This window comes from Triplophysa dalaica, chromosome 24 (assembly GCF_015846415.1).
Source record: "Triplophysa dalaica isolate WHDGS20190420 chromosome 24, ASM1584641v1, whole genome shotgun sequence".
NCBI classification, from domain to species: Eukaryota; Metazoa; Chordata; class Actinopteri; order Cypriniformes; family Nemacheilidae; genus Triplophysa; species Triplophysa dalaica.
In genome coordinates this window covers 14,272,919-14,295,586 of record NC_079565.1, presented here as the reverse complement: position 1 = coordinate 14,295,586, position 22,668 = coordinate 14,272,919, and the positions used below count along the sequence as shown (strand labels likewise).

The window sequence follows — 22,668 nt, the reverse complement described above, 5'->3', positions numbered from 1 at the left end:
TATAAATAAACATTCAAATGAAACACTCGATAACACAAAGTCTTTGTTTTTGAGTGCAGTTTATTGATGTGGTGAATCTGAGATTAAGTAACGTGACACAAGGAACACATTACTTAAATGTAACAGTACATTAAGTGATGTAATAGACCCATTTCAAAGAAGGAAAACTATGTGAGTAGTGCAACATCATTGTATAATAATGTTTTTAATGTTACATTCAACATTTACATGTATTAGTTTTATTATATTTTTACATTACATTTTTTATACTTTTACTCTGTTTTCTTTTTTCGAATTATTGTACTAAATTCCTTTGAGGCAACAAAAATGCAAATATTAGCATAATAAATATTATATGTTCTAATAAAATAAAGATCTTTACGCAGTAAAAGCCCAATGGTATCATAATACATAGAAAGTTTAAACACCAAACTGCATTGTGAAAAAACTTTTCATTACAGTTCAGAGAAACAACATCATGACATCATGACAAAACTGATCAAATACTGTAATATCTTCGCACTGAGAGGACTGAACGACACTGTACCGCCCTCTGCTGTTTACAGTGAGATTTACATAATTTTTATTGAATCATACAACACTTCAGTCTGGTCTGAAAACAAAATGATCAATAAATCCGTATAGAAAAACAAAGTACAGCATTTGAAAACGAAAAGTTTGGAAGTCCGAAGGTGTAAAACACCTTTTAATTAATATTATTTTGAAAGTTTACTTATGCACTTTAATACTTGAGACTAATACTAATAAATAGAAACGTCATGTTCGTGTGTTTGAATGGATGCACGTTGCTACCTTTTTTAAATGTGGTTGCTAGGCAGTTTCTACAGAGTGTTCAGACTAATTGATTGGTTGTAGGCAGGTGTGTAAATAATCTTTTTTTTTTCATTTTAATAAATGCTGTTCCTTATTGTCTTAGTTTTTTTCCCGCTTGTCAGCCAATATAATATCGTCTTAATGCAGAGACACAGGTTTCAACTGCGATAAACGTGACGGATAGAATCCACAAATAACCAATCAGAAACGCCAACATGACTGACGGAAAGTTTAGCCAATTAAACGTAAGCATGCCTCACATAAGGCAGTGCTATTGCTATGCTACACCAATGAACAAAGTTTAAATTAAATATAAAGTGACTAGCTTATAACTAAACAACTCAAATGAATGAGAGCAGGCGGGGCCCCCCTGAACGGCGTGGGCCCCTGGGCTGGATCCCAGTCAAGCCCAATGGTAAGTCCGGCCTTTGTTGTATCAAGTTCTCTCAAAACTCACATGTCTGACTAATTCAGCAACCTGTTATTCCACATTTTGCACACCTGAATAGCAGCTCTTACTCATGGTGGGAAACTTTCGATTCAGTCTAACTCACAAGTCACGCACACAATTATGTAAACCATGACGAATGTTCCAAACCTCCAGTTTCCGTGATGGCTGTTCCATGTATGTTTGAATAATTTACATGATGAACAACATCAAAACCTGATGTCTTGCGTACACCTCTGTCCTTATAATAGATCTTTCTCAGGCACGATGGGGTGCTAGGAGAATATCAGTCAATCTTTTCTGTTATTCCCCTATATTAACTCCCATCATCATCATCACCACCACAGGGGAAGTCTGGATACAATCTGTGAGGTAGAGAGTAACTTTGCATGCATTTATTCATATATTAAATGGAAAAACATAATGTCAATATGTCATATTGCAAAGAAAAACATGATATACTTATTATTTTATATATTTTGCATTAAGAAAATAAGGGTCATTTTAAGGTGAGTGTAGATTTTAAAGATACATTATATTATATCTTAACTTTTGGTTGTTGTAATGAGAGAAAAAAACATTATCATTGCTGTAACATTGAAGAATATGAAAATATATGCAACAGTCGTTTATGCATTCTTTGTATATTTTTAACATGGTAACAATGTTGCTTAATTCATGCTGATCATTAGTCAAAAGTCTGTGGGACAAAATTATATTTGTGCTAAATTATTCCCCCATTTCAGAGATTAATATTATACAGCATTTTTTCCTCAAATATATTAAATATATATATATATCTCATTCTGTCTGAACGATCGTTGAAAACAATGTTCAGAATTGACATGTGTACAAATAAACCACTAATTATTATTCTTTTTCATATTATCATCTTGTTTGCAGTAAAGGTTTGATATGTTTACTGGCAATTGATTCAAACATAAATGTACTTACGCCAGAGTTTCCAGTTTACACTTCGGATCTTCTAGCAGATCTGTTAGTAGTTTAGCCCCTGAATCGGATAGGTTGTTTCCTCTGAGGTCCAGTTCTTTTAGCTGTGAGTGGTTTGATCTTATAGCCGATGCCAGAAAAGCACAGCCCTGTTCCTTAACACTGCAGTAAGTTAAACTGCAAGACATGCCATTATTAGATGAAGAAAATAACTTTATGCATGGTTTCAGTTAGTCTGTATACTGTATAGAATTTATCAATAAATTATAAATAACTTCTAAATAAATATCAATGACTCGTCATCTGTCAAAAACGTTATATAATTAATACATTGATTCTAAAAATATTTGTATTCACTATGCCTTCAAGGAAACTACATTACCTTAGTGACTGGAGACCTGATAGAAGATTACATAATCCCACGGCAAGATGCTTCAATCCAAAATCCATTATGACATTTGCATTTAGGTTTAATTCTCTTAGTTTAGAGCATGTGGAAGGGTATGCGTAACCCATCGCATGACAGCTTCGTTCCGTGAGATTGCAATTATTCAGCCTTAACCAAGCACAAAAGACAAATCTTTTAAAATATCATTGTCATCAGTTAAACATTCAATTTGAATTTTTGCAAGAACTGGAGGCCTATTACCATAGTTTATCTAGATTAACAAACACTGGAAGCAGGTGTGTCACTCCTGCATCTGTAAGGTCATTCAGACTTAGGTCCAGCACTCTCAAATGTGATGGGTTCGACTTTAAAGCACAGGCCAGTTCTGAACATCCGGCGGCTGTAATTTCACAATCTGAGAGGCTGAGAAAAATAAAGCAATACAAATGTGAACTATTGACCCTTCAGTGACATGATAGTGGCTTGTACATTTTGTGTTCTTCATCACACAGCTCGGTAGTGTAGTGTTTATTTGTCTAATTCTGTTACCTCAGCGTCTCTAGTTTACAGAGAGGGTTCTTCAGACCAGCACCAAGAAGTTTTACTCCTGAATCCTCAAGACCATTCATGCTCAAATCCAGATGTTTCAAGCTAGAACAGGTTGACTGAAGTGCTTCGGCCAAGGCCGCACAGCTTTTCCTGGTCAGTTCACAACCCATAAACCTACAAAGATGTTTCAGTTTATGTATACTTAATACTACAGTTTTAAACAAACTCTGAGGACATTATTTAATCCAAAAATGTATGATATTAATATTTTAAACTTCATAAATACTTTTACGAAGTAATTTATTTTTAATTTAATTATTTTAAATTTTATAATAGAAAAGAATAATTAGTTTTATAGTTAGCAGGTGGATTAACAATGGGATCTTCATGATGAAAGATTTACAAAGATTATTTTAAATCTTGAATAAATTAGGAAGAAAACTACATAGAATATTATTTAGCACTTGACATCAATGTAAAGAAGGCCTTACTGTTTAGAGCCCACCTATAAAAACCTACCTGAGTGTTTCCAGTTTACAGTTTATGTCTGCCAGCACATCAGAAAGCATTTTTACACCTGTATCATGAGGCTGGTTGTGTGTTAAATCAAGTTCCTTTAAGTGAGATGGGTTTGACCTCAGAGCTGAGGCTAGAGAGGCACAGCCGTCCTCACCTATTCTACAATTAAAAAGTCTACATGCACAGAGAAGAAAAATGACAAGTGAGTTCACGGAAAGCAAATGCAATAGTAACTGCACCCCACGGTCCAATGGCATGAATTTGAGATCTTCCTACCTCAAAACCTCTAGTTTACACTGAGGATTCCCCAGTCCAACAACAAGATGGTTTATTCCTGTATCATTAAGATTGCTGGAACTCAAATCGAGCTCTCTCATACATGAGCCACTTAAGCTGAGAACAGAGCTCAGCCCTTTCCAGACTTTCTCTGTCACATTACACAATCTCATCCTGATGGAGAAAAGCCACACAGAATGTTTAATACTTGTTCAACATTGAGTGACAAAACTGTAAGGTTTATTGAATGCCTGAAACATACTCTACGCAGGTTCATGAATGCATTGCAATGCAAGCCTAATTTTATGCGTTGTTGCATTTCAAGATGTCAGGATGCAAATTACATTCTTAGCTTTGTGATGAGGGGAACTATTCTAGTGTGAACTTCAACAATCAGATTTTACATTCAGGTCAACTGCCTTCATGGGACTATCTAGATATCTGCCTGAATAATAACACTAGGTTTAATTGCAAAGACAAATCAAAGTAACTTTATCGCTCCCTTGAGCAGTCCGTCATCCCCTTTATTTATGGAAGATTGTATGCTAGGTGGAGAGAACCGGACCATGCACTTGCAATGTGTCGGCCAAGCTTTCACATCAACATCTGCATATTTGCGTAAAGTGATTTTCGGTTCCAAACAACTCTGTGAGATACTTACAGAGTTAATCGGGATGCTTTGATCACTGGCAGGAGTCTCAACAGTCCCTCATCTGAGATCCATCTCGGATCAATACATTTAGTTAAGTTAAACACATCCAGTTCCTCAGCAGACATCAGCAGAGTGTAGGCCAAAGCAGAGCAGTGTGATGGAGAGAGCTTTTCACTTCTAAAGCCCCCTGACTTTATGTATTCCTGCACTTCCTCTACCAGGGAATCATCCTTTAGTTCACTGAGACAGTGAAAGAGACTTATTGCTTTTTCTGCCGAACGCTGGAACCTGATTTTTTCCTTGATGTACCGAAGAGTTTTTTGGCTGCCCTCAGGGTCACTCCATGTCTCAGTTAGCAGTGGTTGTAGAAGAGTCTGATTGGACACAAGGGAAAGTCCCAGCAAAAAACGGAGTAAAAGGTCTAAGTGTCCATTATCACTTGCTAGCGCCTTATCCACAGCACACTTCAAGAACTCATGCATTGAAAGTTTTTTAAAAGCACTTTCGAATTTTGCATTTGTCTTATGACCTAGGACATTTTGCTGACTGTTGACGAACATAAGGAAGGCGTACAAAGCAGCTAAAAACTCCTGGATACTAGAGTGGATGAAGCTGAACATCCTCTCCTGGTGTAGTCCTGCCTCTTCACGGAAGATCTGTGTGCAAAGTCCAGAAAACACTGAGGCGAGGTTGGGATCAACACCACATTCTCTAAGATCATCCTCGTAGAACAATAAATTACCCTTTTCAAGCTGTTGAAAGGCCAGTTTGCCAAGCAACAAAGTGCTCTGGCTGTCCCAGTTGAAATCTGCCTTGTAATTCACATCGTATTTGTGACTCATTTGCTTGGTCTGGAAAATCAGGAAGTGTGAATACATTTCTGTGAGTGTCTTGGGCATTTCTCTACCCATGATCTCACTAAATATCCCTTCAAGAACTGTAGCCGATATCCAACAGAACACTGGGATGTGGCACATAGTGTGAAGGATTCTTGATGACTTCAAGTGCGAGATGATCCTATGGCACATGTCTGGATCGCTTATCCTTTTTGCAAAGTACTCCTCCTTTTGGGAGTCGTTGAAGCCTCTTACCTCGGTCAGTTGGTCAATAAGGTCAGGTGGTATTTGACCAATCGCAGCTGGTCGTGATGTTATCCAAAGCTGAGAAGAAGGAAGCAAGTTCTTGCAGATGAGGTTTGTCAGTAGAGCACCAATTGAGACGGCTTCTGTCACACTGGAGCAACTCTTGTTCTTCTGGAAATCCAGAGGAAATCGACATTCGTCAAGGCCATCCAAGATGAAAATGATCCTGTATTTGCCTGAGCTCAACACATTTGCTTCTATCTTGAGATCGTAGAACTGCTGGAGAATCTGGATCACAGTAACTTTCTCTTCCTTAAATCTATTCAGCTCACGAAATGGAAGTGGAAATATCATATGAATGTCCTGGTTGGCTTTTTCCTCTGCCCAGTCCAGGGTGAACTTCTGCACGGACACAGTTTTCCCAATGCCAGCGATTCCCTTTGTTAGCACAGTTTTGATTGGTTTAAACGCAGCAAAAGCTTTAAAGACACCATTTACTGGTATTGGTGTGTCCCATGTAATCGGATGATTAGATACTGTCTCAATCTGTCTGATTTCATGTTCTGCATTGACACTACTTCCAGTGTCTGTGATGTAGAGCTCAGTGTAGATGTTGTTGAGCAGAGCGGGGCTTCTGTGCTCTTCATTTCCCTCAAATATACATTGATATCTGTTCTTCAATGCATGCTTAAATGAAATAATCCAGGTAAAGTCCGCTGCAAAGTTCAATATTGGGCAGAGGTGGTTAGAAAGAAGGTAGATAGGCCGAAAAATATTAAAGGAGGCATTAATTAAAATCACAATTTTAACCCAAGCTTTTGTTATATAAGAGGGAGTTGTATTCACGTGAGCATCATGTAAGCGTCAGAACTGAAAACGCCCTTGTTACTAATATGACATCTGTTATTGACACAGGCCCAGTGATGGCCAGGTTCTGGAATGCACCTATTTATGACATCATTGATAGGTTGAAAACCACCTCCACAGAAAAATATCAACCACTACTTCTCTAGCCCTGCCCACATCCCTGGTTGTGGAACAATACAGTCGCTGCATAACCTTCCTTCGATTACGATATTAGGAATGTTGGGTTAAAGTTTATTTTTAAAGTCGTTCCAGCTCATGTGGGAAAAACATGGAGCATTTGTTTGTTTCATTGCTCCAAGGATTCCTTCGTGAACAAGGGACAGGTAAACACTAGATTTGTGGAGAGTTTAAAATTAAAAAGCAGTACTGTGCCTTCAATATTGGATCCGATAGGAATGGCGCAGCAATCTTATGTGAGTAAAACATTTCTGTACTATGCGTCACTATTGCTTTGTTAGAGATTGCTTGATGTGCCCTGATCACTATTCACACGAGATTAGTATTACCTAGGGACCCGTAGTCATTTGAATTAATTGCAGAAGTTGTCTGTGATCTTAAGCCTGTGCGAATCGGGATCTCTGTGAGCTCATATATAATTTTTCTAGGTTTTATCCACCGAATAATTGAGGCTGTTTTGAAGTGTTTTGGTACTATTTCGGGTGCTGTGTGATATCCATAAGTTACCGGTAGACTCCTGTTTGTTCATTTATCATGGAAACTCTCGAAACATTTGAGACCCACGATCGCAGTGATCTTTTGTCCAGTTCGGTATCACTGGTCTTAAATGCTGACAGGTACGGTCATCTTTCATTAAAGGCAAATCAAGTATAGGCTATACAAACTATACGCAATTTTGCCATCACATCCGGGAAATCCCGTGCGAATGCGTCACATGAAATTCTGATGTGGGGAGGTAATTTATAAATGACAGGAGGTCTCCAGATAATACTGATGCCGTGCGAAAACTGTAAATGGTGCTTATGTGTAACCTAAGATTACGTCTCTAACCAAATTCACAGAAGGCTCCGACTACGCAAACTGCTATCCAACCAAAGCGGTGGGCGTTTACTTCCAAGTGTCTTCAATGCGGCACACCCATTAAAGGTCTCATGAACTGGCCTTGCTTATTGTTTTATACTGTTGTAGGAGGTCTAGTTATATTTTCAAAAACATAAAAAATCAATTTGCAAAAATATAAAATCAATAAGAAATAGTCTATTTTCTACACAGGTTTTAAGGCTAGCTGTGCAAATGCTTGGTTTTAATGGGCGTGCAGCATTGAAGACTTGAACGCCCACTGCTTTGATTGGATAGCAGTTGGCCTTGTTGGAGCCTTCTGTGGATTTGGTTAGAGATGTAACATTAGGTTACACAGGTTACAGTAACAAGGGCGCTTTCAGTTCTAACTCTTGATGTTGAACAATATTAATGCCTCCTTTAAAACAGAGCGTTTGCAGAGCTGGCCTCAAAACCTGGGTAGAAAATAGCCTATTACTTATTGATTTTTATGTTTTTGGATGTGAAAACCACGAGAACGTCATAAGTAGACCTCATTTAACAGTATAAAACAATAAACAATTCCAGTTCATCTGATCTTTAAATTCTTTTTGGGGTATGCGATAATGCTGCTGTAGATCTAAATCTATATACATATGTTAGTTTTGAAAACTTACCATTTGAAATATTTGAACTCAGTTCATGTTGCTGAGTTCTGAAAGACAAATTCAAATGGAAATATAAGCTTTGTATGAAAAAGTTTAAAGAATATTTAACTATACCTTTATAGGAGAATTTTAAAAAATGTATGGATTGGTAATATAAGAGAAATATTTGGGCATTGATATTTAATGTTGTAAAAGGACACATTTTGTTGTATCACATGTGTTTTGACTACAGTTTTTTTGATCATTGTGCAATTCTATTTTTAGGACAAATAAATATTCACAAAATAATGAAAGGAGGGCCTCATTGGATAGTTTTGCCTTGGGCCACTACTTAATGTAGGTTGCCTCTGGCGTGATCCAGGCATGTTTGGCTTGTTCAGCTTTAAAAAAAGTAATGTGACAAAAACAATACTTAAGCCTGCAGTTAACATACCTGACTAGTGTATCATTGCTTAAGTTGTAAGGATGTCCCATCGATTGATTACTTTTCAGTGACACATGAGGCACAAAGACGTCAGAGTCCTCCCGCTGAACCAATCTAAAATAAAGATGTTTAACATTTAAATGACGACCAAACTTCATAATTTTCAGCACATTGTAAGCGTTAAAATATGACTTTTCTCAAATATCAACTAAGGATACAGAGCCTTGTGTGACTCATGACATGCTCCAAGTGAAAGCAAGTCTGTTTGGATTGTTCAGCTTTTAAAACTTTAAATACTCAAGACAAACACATAACATTAGAAAAAAATACTTAAGCCTGCAGTTAACATACCTGACTTCTGTATCGTTGCTTAAGTTGTAAGGATGTCCCATCGATTGATTACTTTTCATTGACACACGAGGCACAAAGACGTCAGAGTCCTCGCGCTGAACAAATCTTAAATAAAGATGTTTAACATTTAAATGACGACCAAATTTCATAATGTTCAAATCAAATCAAGATCAAATCCCTTTAGAGTCACTCAACCACATACACAAGTGCAACAGTAGGCACATTGTAAGTGTTTAAAGATGATTTTTCTCAAATATCAACTTGTGCGACTCATGACTTGCTCCAAGTGAAAGCATGTCTGTTTGGATGGTTCAGCTTTTAAAAGTTTACATACTCAAGCCAAACACTAAACGTGACAAAAAAAATACTTTAGCCTGATATTAACATACCTGACTTCTGTATCGTTGCTTAAGTTGTAAGGATGTCCCATCGATTGATTACTTTTCATTGACACATGAGACACAAAGATGTCAGAGTCCTCCCGCTGAACGTCTCTACAATAAAGATGTTTAACATTTAAATGAAGACCAGATAGTGTTCAGCACTATATTTGTGTTGAAGTCACCTGTGTTGATGACATTTCTCAAATGTCAATTTAGGAGACAGAGATTAGTGTGATCAGGCCTTGTTCTGATTTGTTAAAATACCTTACTTCTGTATCATTGCTTAAGTTTCACAGATCCGTCAGCCCTCTGACACCAGATTACCAGTTTCACGCACCCGTTCCAATTCACCAGAATTCTAACTTACTGCAGCGAGTCCCATACATGTAAACAATGTAGCCATGAATATTCCGCATAACGATGATTTGTTGATTCTTGCTCATAAATCTGTTCCAGTAAAAATTCTTCTGGATTCGGGATCCTCTGGCACCTTTATCTCCTCACGTTTACTCAAGTGACTATTGCTTGACTCACTGCCTAAAAACATCTCAGGAGGAGGAGTTCGCCATCCTGGGATCCACTAACGTTGAAAGTCCTCAAACTTCTATCTCTGTGGAGCTTCCACCTGGATGCCGGGAGTTCCAGGACGTGTTCAGTAAATCCGCGGCTACCAAACTACCTCCCCATAGGCCATGGGACTGTGCAATCGACCAGCTACTTGGAGCCACACTGCCGAAAGGTCGTATGTACCAACTCTCAATCCCGTAAACACGAGCCATGGAGAAGTACAAAACAGAAGCTCTCTCACAAGAATTTATCCACCCATCAACATCCCCGGCTGCCTCCAGTTTCTTTTTTGTAGGAAAGAAGGATGGAGGACTTGACCCTGTATCGATAATCGCCATATAAACTCTCAACCTGTAAAATTCGCCTATCCCCTTCCCCTGGTGCCCACCGCCTTAGAGGAGCTTCGAGGGGCCAAAATATTCTCCACACTGCCTACAGTGCCTACAATCTGATCCGAATCCATAAGGGTGACAAGTGGAAGACGGCCTTCATTACTCCTGCCGGTCACTATGAATACTATGTCATGCCGTATGGTCTATCCAAAAGAAGAAGTAGTGTGAGTTCCATCTAACATCTGTGCAATTCCTGGGTTATGTCATCACACCACATGGGGTTAGCATGGACAGGGGAAAAGTAGAGGCAGTTCGCAACTGGCCACAACCTCAGACCATCAAACAACTCCAGCAGTTCCTCGGATTTGCAAATTTCTGCCGCTGTTTCAGCGATCAGTACAGCCAGATCGCAGCACCTCTCACATCCCTGCTCAAGAAGAAACCCGGTAAACGTACCTGGGACACCCCGGCGGTCAAAGCCTTCCATCTCCTGAAAGAGGCCTTCTGCGTCACCCCCACTCTTACCCATCCAGACCCTGACCTTCCGTTTGTGGTGGAGGCCTCCACGGTGGAGGTAGGAGCGGTCCTGTCACAATAGGGGGGGAGCCACCAACACTCTGCAATCCATGCGCCTATTATTCCAAGAAGTTAACCCCAGAGGAGCAGAATTATGATATCGGCAACCGTGAACTACTTGCCATAAAGTAAGCCCTAGAGGAGTGGCGCCTCTGGTTGGAGGGAGCCAAACACCCCTTCAAAGTCATCACTGATCATGAGAACCTGCAATATCTGAGAGAGGCCAAACTTTAAATTCAAGACAAGGACATAGTCTCCGACAGAGGTTCACAGTTCCCTTTTCATATGAGAGTGCCTTCTTCTGGCTATTGGAGGTGTCTACCAGCCTCTCCTCAGGCTACCACCCACAGACGAATTGCCAAACAGAACGTAAGATCCAGGAGATCGGACGGTACCTACGTATGTACTTTTCATTGACACAGCATGAAAAACCTCAGAGTCCTCCAGCTGAACCAATCTTAAATGAAGACATGGTTAAGGACGAAATGTTAGAAGACTAAATTGATAAGCACATTTATTGGTCTTTGATGTCATCGTGTTGAGAAGTTTCCCTTATGAGAAAACTTCCACTTGACACAGGTTAAACATGTTTGGGTGATTCAAGACTGAAAATTGAAGTAAAATAAATTGGGTTCATCTGGAAAAATACTGTACAAAAGTTTCTAAACAGGTAACAGTACAAACCTGAAAATACTCAGTTCAACGCCTGTGTCTGTGTCCTCACTCTCACTCATTTGGGCATTATTATTACTGGCCATGGTTCTCCAAGTGTAAAAGGTTTACTTCATCAGGCTTCATTGAAACTGCAATGAAGACAGTTACATTCAGACGATTCAGGGGTCAATTATCACTAAAATGTCAAGTGAAAGAAACAGTGTCCTCTGCATCCTAGCCAGCCTGAGGGTGAGTACATTTTAGTTTGTAAAAAATCCCTTGAGGATCAGGGGTGTCACTTTTGGATTAACCGCACAACTGCTAGATTATAATAATCCTTTTACAAATTGTGTTTATTTTCATTAAATCGAACACATTGAAAATGTTATTCACCATTTGTGACCCAGTCTATGAAAACCCAGCAAAAGTCATTTTGTAATTTGCTTTTCTACATAAAATCATCCTTCATAACATAAGAAACAAATAAAACTAATAAATATAACCTTAATAGATTTAATATTGTCAATAGTAAATGTTGAAGAAGCCAACCTCTGGTATTTTTTGTGTGAATTAAAATGTTAATACAGTTATTAATTGCAGCATTATAAAAGAAAACTGAATCTCAAATGTATCTCGATCTGTCATAAAGTCTGCCATTTACAGCAATAAACACATAATACATTTTTTATAAAACAATAAAACAAAATCACATTGATATTATAAATCACAGACAAGCAAGAGTTTAAAGAAACAAAACAAGTTTTGAAATTAAATGATCAATGATTTCATTATCTTTTACTCACCTTTTTAAAAGATGGATCTACAATATAACCAAATAAAAACATACGCTGGCATACGCTGGTAAACATTTCACTGCTTTTTATTTCCTTGTAACTTCTGTTGCTCTATAACAGGAATGCTGCTTTACTAGATTTACTGCTTACAGTACAACAATCATTGCTTAATTCAGCTGTTCTTAAAGCTACAGACCTACTTTAACTATACCTTTAACTTTATGTGTCCTTTATGTGACAGAATTAAGATGCTGGGTAAGGTTGGACCAGCCATTCGTAAATTCTTTCTTAAATGTGTCCACACTAGAAGCTTAGTAATTACTAGCTAGTTTGTAACCAAATCTGTATGTTATTCGGTTGTACCATTTGGTCTTAAGTCAGGACATAGTAGGCTCGCCGTAAAGTAATGCGTAGACACATAATATGATGTTTACCTTTAATGTGAAAGTGAAAATTGTGTGATGTGAGGAGGACCAGTATGGACCAGCAATATTTGGGTCACGAGTCTGTGTCACTAACCATTAGGTCATGACTAGACCTACTTAGGACTACTTATTTAATAGTCCAATAGCAGCCTTTAAATTCGTGAGGATAAAGTTGTGTTGAATTTTTGTGAATTTCAAAACATTCTTGATTTAAAACGTATTTTATTTAGTTATAACCTATTTCAAATTAGATTAATAAACAAATGCTAAGTGAAAACAATATCCTTATTTACACAATCATTAATGGCATGCAGTTTAGGTGATTTCATTTTACTACCAACCACCAATGAAATAAAAATATTTTATTTTGACGTGTACAACAGATATACACAGACTGAGACGTCAAAAATGTAACGTCATCACACAATGTTCTCTATTTTAAATGGTAAGTGAGTGTAAATCTCAGCATTACATTGTTTGTGAATTATTGAAGAATGTCGAGTGAAAAAAAGAGCTTATTCAGTTCCGTGAGTTTGCTATTTTAGTCCTGCAGTTATTCCTAACGGGAGGCTTCCGTAAATATTTAGTTTATACGTAACTTTACGCTTCAACTAAGTTGAATGAAGCTACTCAAAAATATTTAGCTAATATACAGCTTCCTTGTTCTTCAGGGACCGGTTGCACAAGCTGTGCGTAAATTACAACTTAGACTAGATTTGACTTAAACGGGCACTAAGTAACAACTTACGCGCTACTAAATACTTTTAAGTTGAAAAAGTTGAAGCGTAACTAGCGCGCCTCCTTGTGTGCATCCATCTGCCTGTGTTGTGAATGTCAAAATAAAATAATATTTTTTATTTCATTGGCGGTTGGCAGTAAAATTAAATCAGGTATAACATACAATTTGTTATGGTTTCATTATGCTTGATGTATTGTTTTTAATTAGCATTTGTTTATTAATGTTGTTTTATTTGTCATATTTAATGTCTATTCTGTTATTCATAGTAAGGGAGGATTCTATTTTATAAAACGTATTTTTACCGGTATTATGTTATGTAAAAATAGTTTTGAATCACAAATTCACAACTTTTAGCCCAACGAATTTAAAGGTTGCTATTGGAGTATTAAAGTTAAACGTCAAATTATGCGACTACATTTACATTTGGCAGACGCTTTTATCCAAAGCGACTCACATTATACTGTATACATTTGCTACTTTCTTACTACATGTAATCCCCTGGGATAAAACCCATGACCTTGCCATTGCTATCGCCAACTACTGAGCCACAGGAAAGCTACGCAGTTTAGACAACGCATAGAACTAATAGCAACATTCTGCTACGTTCTGCCTTAAGCCTCTAGTGTGGAGTTTACGTTCACATTTAAGAAAGAACTTATGAAAGGCTTGTGCAACCCTTCCCAGGTGTACATGTCTTTCGTACCAACTAACATTTTGAAAATACGAACATTTTCATGAATCCGATAATTAATGTAAGAATGACTTCACTAACAATTTACAATAATGTGGATGTGTGGATGTCTAAAGCTACTTTTTGTAAAGTAGCCTACAGTATAATGATTTATAACAGGGCGTACTTAATCTTTATTTTGGGTTTTCTATCATTTCGAATAATTGTAATTATTTGTAATTAACGTAATTTAACTTAATAAATTGGATAAGGTAATTAGAGTATTATGTAATTATTTTGCAAGCAATTTTTTGTTTTACCTAAAATGAGTTATCAAAATAAGTCCGTGAGGACAGAAAAAACGTACTAAAAACATACAGTATAATAGTATTTCAAAGGTTGTTAACGATATCATTTAAAAATAAAAATCTGTAGAGAAGGGACATTTTTATGAATACAAAATAAGAAGGGTTTTATGGTATTATTAATTTAACTGAAAAAATAAATAAATAGGAAAAACATTGCAGTAGAACTATTGCTTTGTCACAGACGCGCTGCCGCCAAGTGTCGTCTGTAAAAACGTCACTTCCGCCCATTGGACTGAAAATGCGTGCGGCCATATTGCTTTAGCATAAATTCGTGGCTGTTTGTTTACGCTGTGAAGTGCACATTTGTCTTTCTCTCAGTTTGTGTCGAAGTTTAATCGTGAGAATGAGCGGAGGCACGCCGTATATCGGCAGTAAGATCAGTTTGACCAGTAAAGCGGAGATCAGATATGAAGGCATCCTATACACTATCGATACCGAGAACTCAACTGTCGCGCTCGCCAAAGGTCTGAAAATGCACTTTAAATATTACACGCACCATCACTGAGTTTTAAATGTCAGTATTATCAGTTTTAGCCATTCCTGCTTTATTTATTGTTATTACTTTGTCATTGTTACTTATTTTATGTTACTTACGCACCTAATCTCCTAAAACAGTTTTGGGCATCGTGAGCGCGTGCGGCAGTCAGTTACGTCCAAGAATTTTGTTCAAACGGTGAAATCCGTTTCATCGACTCTTTAAACGCTAAAGTGTTTAATTTGGTTTTTGTCCAGCTGTTTGCCCCCACAATAGTGATATAGTTTACTGAATCAGTCAAAAAATATATATAATAAAAATGGCCGTCGTATTTAACACAGATGCTACACAAAGCTTCTGCCAACACAACGTGTTTTTGCTACGGTGGAGTTATTATACGTTGTAACCGTTATAAAGTAAAACGAGATCTTCAAATTATTTGTAAGAGGCTGTCATGTATTATATATATATATATATATATATATATATATGCTAATCCGTTTACAATAAATCTTTTTATTTTGGTTAGTTTATATCTTTATTTGGCCAAAAAAACGCAAAACATAAAATGTACACAAGAATTTGCTAACCACAACTGAATGTTGAAAAGTAAGCTGGAATATGTTAGATTCTTGTTATATGTTGTATTTGTGTCCTTAAACCGTGTAGTACGCTCCTTTGGCACGGAGGACCGCCCCACAGACCGCCCCATCGCACCCAGGGATGAGATTTTTGAGTACATTATTTTCAGAGGAAGTGACATCAAAGATCTGACGGTGTGTGAACCTCCCAAACCACCATGCTCTCTGCCTCAGGACCCTGCCATCGTTCAGGTACACAAACTACAGCTAGTTACACTTTTGGGGTACTTTTGAGCTTGTGCCATACTTAAAAAGCAGACCAATTGCATAAAAGGCATGTTTCAAAAAATTGAAAACCAGATATAGTTTGTTGTTGTTTGATAGATTGAGCAGGTTATAAATGACATAATCACGATCTTTGATTTTCTGCTCTCTCAGTCTTCTATGGGACCTTCCACTGCTCCGCCATCATCCTTCCAGTCGGGAAACTCATACGGGCTCTTCAACCAGCCACCTGTCACCGCATACAGTCGGTTTGACCCCAATCCATTGGTCACACCACAGTTTGGGGCTGTAGGAGTTGGTAAGTTTTCTAGCGCTCTAGATGCAAGAAATAATTTGCGGGGCTCAGCGTCTGGGTCACACTAGTCTTATCACTGTAAACTGTCATGCACAATGTGTACTTTTTCACATGTCTATTATTATGGTTATTTTACTGAAGACAATTATTTTAATAGTCTCTTTATTTTGTATTTTGTTTCTTACTTTGAATTTCTTAAACCAACTATGTAAGGTTGAGTCAATCTCACATTATTCTTCATGGAGGTGCGAGATAAGACGGGCTTTTGAAGACCATACAGGGCTCCAGACTGCGACTTAAAAGTTTTTAAGACCGCACAAGCATTTAGTACAAGTACATGAGCATGTGGACCTGCAAATTTGAAATATCTTCTAGTTGTTATTTCATGTGGAAAGATGAGTATAATGCGACCCTTAAATCATTTTACTTACAAGTGGTAGAATGGGAGTGGATGGTAGTTGACTTTCTGAATGTCCAAAAAGTACATCCATTGATCAAAAAACTGCTCAACATGGCTCTGTGGTCTTAACAAAGGTCTTTTGATGCAAATAGATACATTTGTTTAAGAGAAATATTCATATTGACTGCGCTTTTAACGTCAATGTCTAGCTTCTGTTATCCTTCGGGCTACATGCGTACTGATACTTGCTTTCCGGCAAGTGACGGTAATAAATGCTTCCGTGTTAACACGATATAATTGTAAAAGTTCACATGAATTCATATTACGGTCTCTCTATTTAGCACCAATCAATAGTCAAGCTTCTCTGTACACTCTCCCTCTCTTTAAATAAGCAGAACCAAATTTGCATTCATCCAGTAACTTTTCAGTATCAATAGTGCAGTTATTGTGGAGAAAATAATTGAAGAATTGCATTGCATGCTGATTTTAGGTGTGCCCTTAAATTATTAGCTTGCGCTCATAAAATTTTCAGTTAGGGGCTACAGTGCTCCTAGTAGAAAATGTAGTCTGGAGCCCTACCATATTGATGGACGGTGATATGGCACCTCTGATGTGTGCGACTGCTCTTCCTCTCCTCACAGGAAGTTCAATGGGCTTGTTTGGTAGTGACATGAGCATGATGGCAGCTCTGTCTCAGGGCACTGCTTTCACCAGTGCATTCGGAAAGGAAGGTAAATGCCTACCCGAGGCTGAAAACAAATGATGATTTGGGGTTTATCTCACCAGCTATCAATCATAAAGTGAACCATGTTACACTTAATATATTAATTTCACAAGTGAAGATCCTAACAGTCAGAATATGGGGGTGTCTTTTTTGCAGTTCAAACATTTCTCACTCTTACTTTAAATGTTTTCGTTTCTGACTACTATATCTAACTTATTGGCCACGTTCACACTGTTTTGGGAGTGCATGAGTGAAGTTATTGTGGATTTCACCTTTAATGAAAATTCTGGTGTCATTCCTTGAATTAATTGGAATGAATTGAGCCGTAGAATGCAGTTGTCGCTCCTCTGCCGACTGCAATTACACAATACACCAAAAGTGGAGTTCATGTGCAGTGTGAACGTGGACTGAATGGGTTTTACATGTGATGAATTTTTGCATGTGTTCACTGTTTATGAGGGTTTTTAAAGGTCTTTAGTCATAGTCGAGTTGAACCTGTGATTTTGTTTTCTACCAGCTCTGATTTTCTCACTTCAAGGTTTCTGCATTTCTCTGTCCTGGGTCAGATTACATCGCTGGCAATCTTGCAGGAATTTAATCGCTCACTGTTGCGTTTGTGCAGGTCACACCAGCCCAGATGTGGACCTCCTGCGAAAGACCCCTCCAGTGGAACCTGCTGCCCCATCAGCCCCTGCACCCACCCCCATTGTACCCTCAGCGGTGGGCCGCAAGAGCCCCGTGTCCACTCGCCCAGCTTCCACCAACACGCAGAAACCGGTTGACCTCTTGGAGCAAAGGAGGGGTGAGAATCCGACAGGAGACCGCACATACCCACTGCACATTCAAAGTTTTTAGGGTTTATAAAAGGTCTTAGGATGTGGTTGTAAATGCATCTCCTGCGATCCCTTGTGGCGAGGTCTCAGATGATGGGATTTCATACAACACTTTGTTAAAAAATGAATTGACATTAACTCTACAATTGCAATGTGGCCACCTCACTTGACAGACACTATAAATTATGGACTTTTCTGGAATTTTAGACCTTTATCCTCTTTCTCAGAAATAATACTGCTAATTAATACAACTGACACCATTCACTATTAGAACTGCCAAAACGGGTCAAGAAAGGTTCAATGAAGTACAATCGAAGGCCCTAAAGCGCTGTACTCTCTTAGGCACCGATGGCCCCAAACCAAGCACTCCAGAGTCCAGTCAGCCCAGAGGTGGAAACAGAGACCCTTCTAAACGTCCTGCAGGTTTAATCACATCTGCTGTAGTCAATGTGCGGCTGCAGTTCTGCTCTGCTGTCAGATGCTAAAACTGCATGATTTCTGCAAGACCCGCATCCATCTGTGTTTCTCACATGTACAGTGACTGTTAGATGAACATTTCACCCCAAAAATTACTGATTTAAACTGATTAAACCTAATTTTCAACCACAAGTCTCGTCATAAAAAGAATGCAACCCTGCACAGTTTTTTCCCTAATTTTTGGGAGTTACATTGTTTTTAGGAATGTGCTGTTGTAACATTATTTCAGTATGCCATTTATATATTCTGGAGTGAAATATTACTTTAGTTTTGTAACCCAATACGTCTCAATTTACAATATCATAGTTTATGCAAAGGGTAGTTTAGATTAGAATTTAGTGCATACATACAGCCACTGTATGTATTGTGAAGATAAACTGAGAGCATATACATCTATAGATGCCTGCGTGTACTAACAGCGGCAATCATTTTTGACGTTAAATGCATTTACTTTAACACAAACCTGAAACAGAACATGAGCCTTCTCACTGTTCCCTCTCCCTTTATACTAATGCACTTGTGACAACTAAAGAAGAAGAGATGACAAACGGTTTCCTTTTAGTTTCTGGCCGATAGTTGACTGCTAGTTGTATAGCTAAAACATCCTAACTTGCTATCCAGTTTTTGATTAGGTGGGCATATATGAGATAGTTTTAGACACAATCCCAAATCATCACCAACAGAAGACAGTCGTTTTTTATCCTTAAATGTTATGAAGTGAAACGCAGGCATTTTTGATGATCTCCAAATGTGGATGACGCCTGGGCATGCTTTTCCGGGAGAATGGCCAATAAAAGGATTAGGATCACGTTTACAAAACAGTGATCAAGACTTATAAAAAACTTTCAGAAACAAGTTGGAGTGCTGAGTGTATCAAGTACACACGTCATACATTCAACACGTTTTTTAACAATGTTAAGCATGAGAAGCCAGCACGGGTATGAAATGGCATGTTACCCAATCTTTTTAGACTGTTAAAACCATGAGTGTTCACATAAGATGGGCTGTCGCTTAAAGCAATACTAAAATGTTGAGAAGCATGCTTGCTTGAAATTCAGTACTTAACAGATTTACGCTTTACTCATTTTCTTCTTTAAATGCCACTCATATTGCAAGTAAAATGTTTTGACAATTATAATTCTATGAATATATCAATGGATCATTTTTGCCGTCTTTCTCTTTAGCCCCTGGTCCTCCTGCCGCTCGGCGAGGTCATGCTGGCGGTCATCGCGGGAGAGGACGCTACCCCATCAGGAGAGAAGAACCAATGAAGTTTGAGAAAGACTTTGACTTTGAGAGCGCTAATGCTCAGTTTAATAAAGAGGAGATTGACATTGAGTTCCAGAGTAAACTCAAACTGAAAGGTACAAACAGATTATTAAATAAATCACATGTTCAACAGGTTTTGAAAGCTGTTCTGTATATCAAATGTCCAGGTTGGAGGACTAGAAATAATTATTGGGTAAAGTTGTATACATGTGTTTGCGCAGATGAGAGGTCTGATAAAGCGTTGAACGGTGAGGATAAGGGCGATTCAGGAGTGGACACTCAGAACAGTGAAGGAAATGTGGATGAAGAAGATCCTCTCAGACCAAACTGTTACTACGACAAATCCAAATCCTTCTTTGACAACATCTCCTGTGATGACATGAGGTCAGATCACATTCAGTAAACCCTTAAAGCAATGATCTGGGTCCAATACATATTTATCTCAATGGATGGCTTTTATGTTGAATTACGGGCATTATCAATGACAATTATTTAAATAAAACACAACGTTACATAAACGTTAAAGTCATATATTTTTTAATTGGTTTTAAACAGGAAGGCGGCCGAAAGGTCTGGAGGGTCAGGTTTCCCCCGGTGAGTACAGTACAATACAGCTGAGCAAACTACTGTGCAGCAATACATTTGTTGTGACACTTGGTTGCTGTGCTCATACTGTATATGCATTCAATTTCTTAATATCTTAAAAAATCTGATGTTATTTCTTCTGTGCATCTCAGTGAAAGGAGGCAAACATGGGCGGAGGAGCGGCGGATGAACTCCGAGACATTCGGTATCCCGTTTCGACGTGGTCGAGGTGGCTACAGAGGTCGCGGAGGCATGGGATTCCGAGGGGGCCGGGTGCGCGGGGCAGGCCGAGGGTCGTACGGGTCATACGGTGGTGGGTTCAGAGGAGCGTATAGAGGAAGTCAAGGAGGAAGAGAATTTGCAGAGTATGACTACAGGGTAATGAATGAGTCAAAGATGTTTGAATCTTATAACTTAAATTAATAATAAAAAAATGTGGCACTGTTTCTGAATAGAATTTGCATAAGTATTGCGTTTCTTTTTCACAAAATTCACTTTTTCCCTTTTTGTTTTTTTAGAAGGATAACAAAGTAGCTGCGTAGTGGTCACCGCAGGTGGATTCCGAAGACCTGGTTTGTTTGGAAAATACATTATGGCTGACACATTTCAATGAGAAAGAGAAGATTATGTATGTATGTGTATAAATCTGTCACCAGCACTGGGGTTCAACTGCTTGAAACCTGGATGTAAATGAAAAAAATGCAATTTTTTCATTGTTTACTTGAGTATATTTCTCGCTGGTTTCAATTATGTTATGATTTCTCAGTTTTTCCCCATGCTTATCGTGTACAGTTCACATGTTATTTTGATCACTTAAGGAATTGATTATAGTTTTTTGCATCTTATTTACAGAACAGCAAACAGGCTACTTTGATGGCAGTTAAATTTAGAACAGTTCCAGAATTTTCTACACAAATTTATTTTCAAATTTCCAGTTTCATTCATTTTCCCCAGCTGTTTTGGTACGCGAGTTATAATTTCTTGTGCGAGGTCTGAAGTTTATCTTAAGATTTGCCAAGCTGTTTATACAGATAGTTGTAGGCATGTGTCAGTATTGCAAAACATTTTCTGAAAGATTTTTTTTACATAAAATGGATAAAGACTTTGCTACGTTTGGAGGAAAATTTTAATTTTCAAGTTTGGGATAGCACAAATTAAACTTAAATAACATGAAAGGGTCCCACTTATGCAAAGTGACCTCAGTGATCAGGTTTATATATTATATGAATTTATGGTGTACACTTTGATATACGTAGCACTTTGTAGCAGACATTTGCTTATGATTAAATGTCCAATCTTTATTAAGAAAATAATGCTACTTTGTGTGACTATGGAAATCAATGCTGCAGTTACTCAGATATATGGATTCTTAAGCTTTTATCACGTCTTGTTTGGCTATCATGGAAAATTTGGGTATACCTTCTTCATAACAGCTTTCTTGCAACAATTTTACAGTGTTCACACCGATCTAGGGGATCAAGTTTGCAATTCTCTGCTAGGTTTATGTATTTGTACAAGATGTTAAAGAACCTGATCAGCGGCACTGCTTCTCCAGTGAATAAGAGCGAATGTGTTGTGCACTATAATACAGACGTCTGTTTTCTTTAGCTTGTCCATCTTATCCAGCTACTGTGTTTATGATCTTTAGTTTCCGGTGTAGATCTTCTAGGTAAAGGCATGTGAGATCAATGACTGCAAAAGCATGTTGCTGCGATGACCTCATGCTCCTTTATGTGCATACTGTAATGTCTTTATATGTTGGGTTTCATCTTTTTTTTGTCCTTAGTTAGAGGTTTAAGAAAGGTGGAGTTTTTAGGTGGCCAGTATGTTTTGGATGTGGTTGTTGTGGGCATCTCAACAATGTGTTTTCTTTCATAACTGTTGGCAAATTTGGGAAGGTTGGTTATACAATAAACTTTGATTCAAAATTACGAACGCATTACAGTGCTTGATATCTAAAAATCTGTGAAAATAACCTTTTATCTGAAATATTTTGTGCTTGACAACTCTTCTATTCAGATTTAGTAATTGATGCTGGGTTTCAGTTAAACCCAATTTGCAGTATTTAAATGTGACGAAATTAAATCTGGAGACACAAAAAGTGAAGTGGAAGTTGAAAACCGGGGAAATTCCATTGTGTTGTAAAACATTCAGTTATGACCATAAGCAGGAATTGTACGGTAAAATGAAGCCCAAACTGTTTTAGTTCACAAAACTACTTTTGTATTTGT

The 22,668-nt window shown here is 38.0% G+C and overlaps 2 protein-coding genes across 6 annotated transcripts; one reads left to right on the top strand and one right to left on the bottom strand.

Annotated features, from left to right (window-relative positions):
- Nucleotides 1–42: 42 nt before the first annotated feature.
- Nucleotides 43–12,526, bottom strand: LOC130414612 (NACHT, LRR and PYD domains-containing protein 12-like). 2 transcript variants are annotated; one of them, XM_056740593.1, is made up of 14 exons: nucleotides 12,321–12,526; nucleotides 11,548–11,666; nucleotides 9,395–9,499; nucleotides 9,006–9,110; nucleotides 8,664–8,768; nucleotides 8,240–8,277; nucleotides 4,627–6,415; nucleotides 3,966–4,139; nucleotides 3,690–3,863; nucleotides 3,171–3,344; nucleotides 2,883–3,044; nucleotides 2,616–2,789; nucleotides 2,237–2,410; nucleotides 43–1,647 (listed from the first exon to the last, which is right to left on the bottom strand). In XM_056740593.1, exons 2-14 carry the CDS (start codon nucleotides 11,619–11,621, stop codon nucleotides 1,599–1,601), a joined length of 3,297 nt encoding a protein of 1,098 aa, XP_056596571.1. In that variant the 5' UTR covers nucleotides 11,622–11,666; nucleotides 12,321–12,526; the 3' UTR covers nucleotides 43–1,598. The 2 variants fall into 2 exon arrangements, with proteins under 2 accessions (XP_056596571.1, XP_056596572.1); XM_056740594.1 differs by lacking the exon at nucleotides 12,321–12,526 and having other exon boundaries at nucleotides 9,395–11,320; nucleotides 11,548–11,637.
- A 2,219-nt stretch (nucleotides 12,527–14,745) lies between these two features.
- lsm14aa (LSM14A mRNA processing body assembly factor a) lies at nucleotides 14,746–22,368 on the top strand. 4 transcript variants are annotated; one of them, XM_056740044.1, is made up of 11 exons: nucleotides 14,746–14,977; nucleotides 15,658–15,821; nucleotides 16,008–16,152; nucleotides 17,191–17,280; nucleotides 17,896–18,075; nucleotides 18,449–18,520; nucleotides 19,768–19,947; nucleotides 20,074–20,236; nucleotides 20,408–20,446; nucleotides 20,590–20,815; nucleotides 20,956–22,368. In XM_056740044.1, exons 1-11 carry the CDS (start codon nucleotides 14,857–14,859, stop codon nucleotides 20,977–20,979), a joined length of 1,404 nt encoding a protein of 467 aa, XP_056596022.1. In that variant the 5' UTR covers nucleotides 14,746–14,856; the 3' UTR covers nucleotides 20,980–22,368. The 4 variants fall into 4 exon arrangements, with proteins under 4 accessions (XP_056596022.1, XP_056596021.1, XP_056596024.1 ...); XM_056740043.1 differs by having other exon boundaries at nucleotides 18,449–18,529; XM_056740046.1 differs by lacking the exon at nucleotides 17,191–17,280 and having other exon boundaries at nucleotides 18,449–18,529.
- The last annotated feature ends 300 nt before the right edge of the window (nucleotides 22,369–22,668 follow it).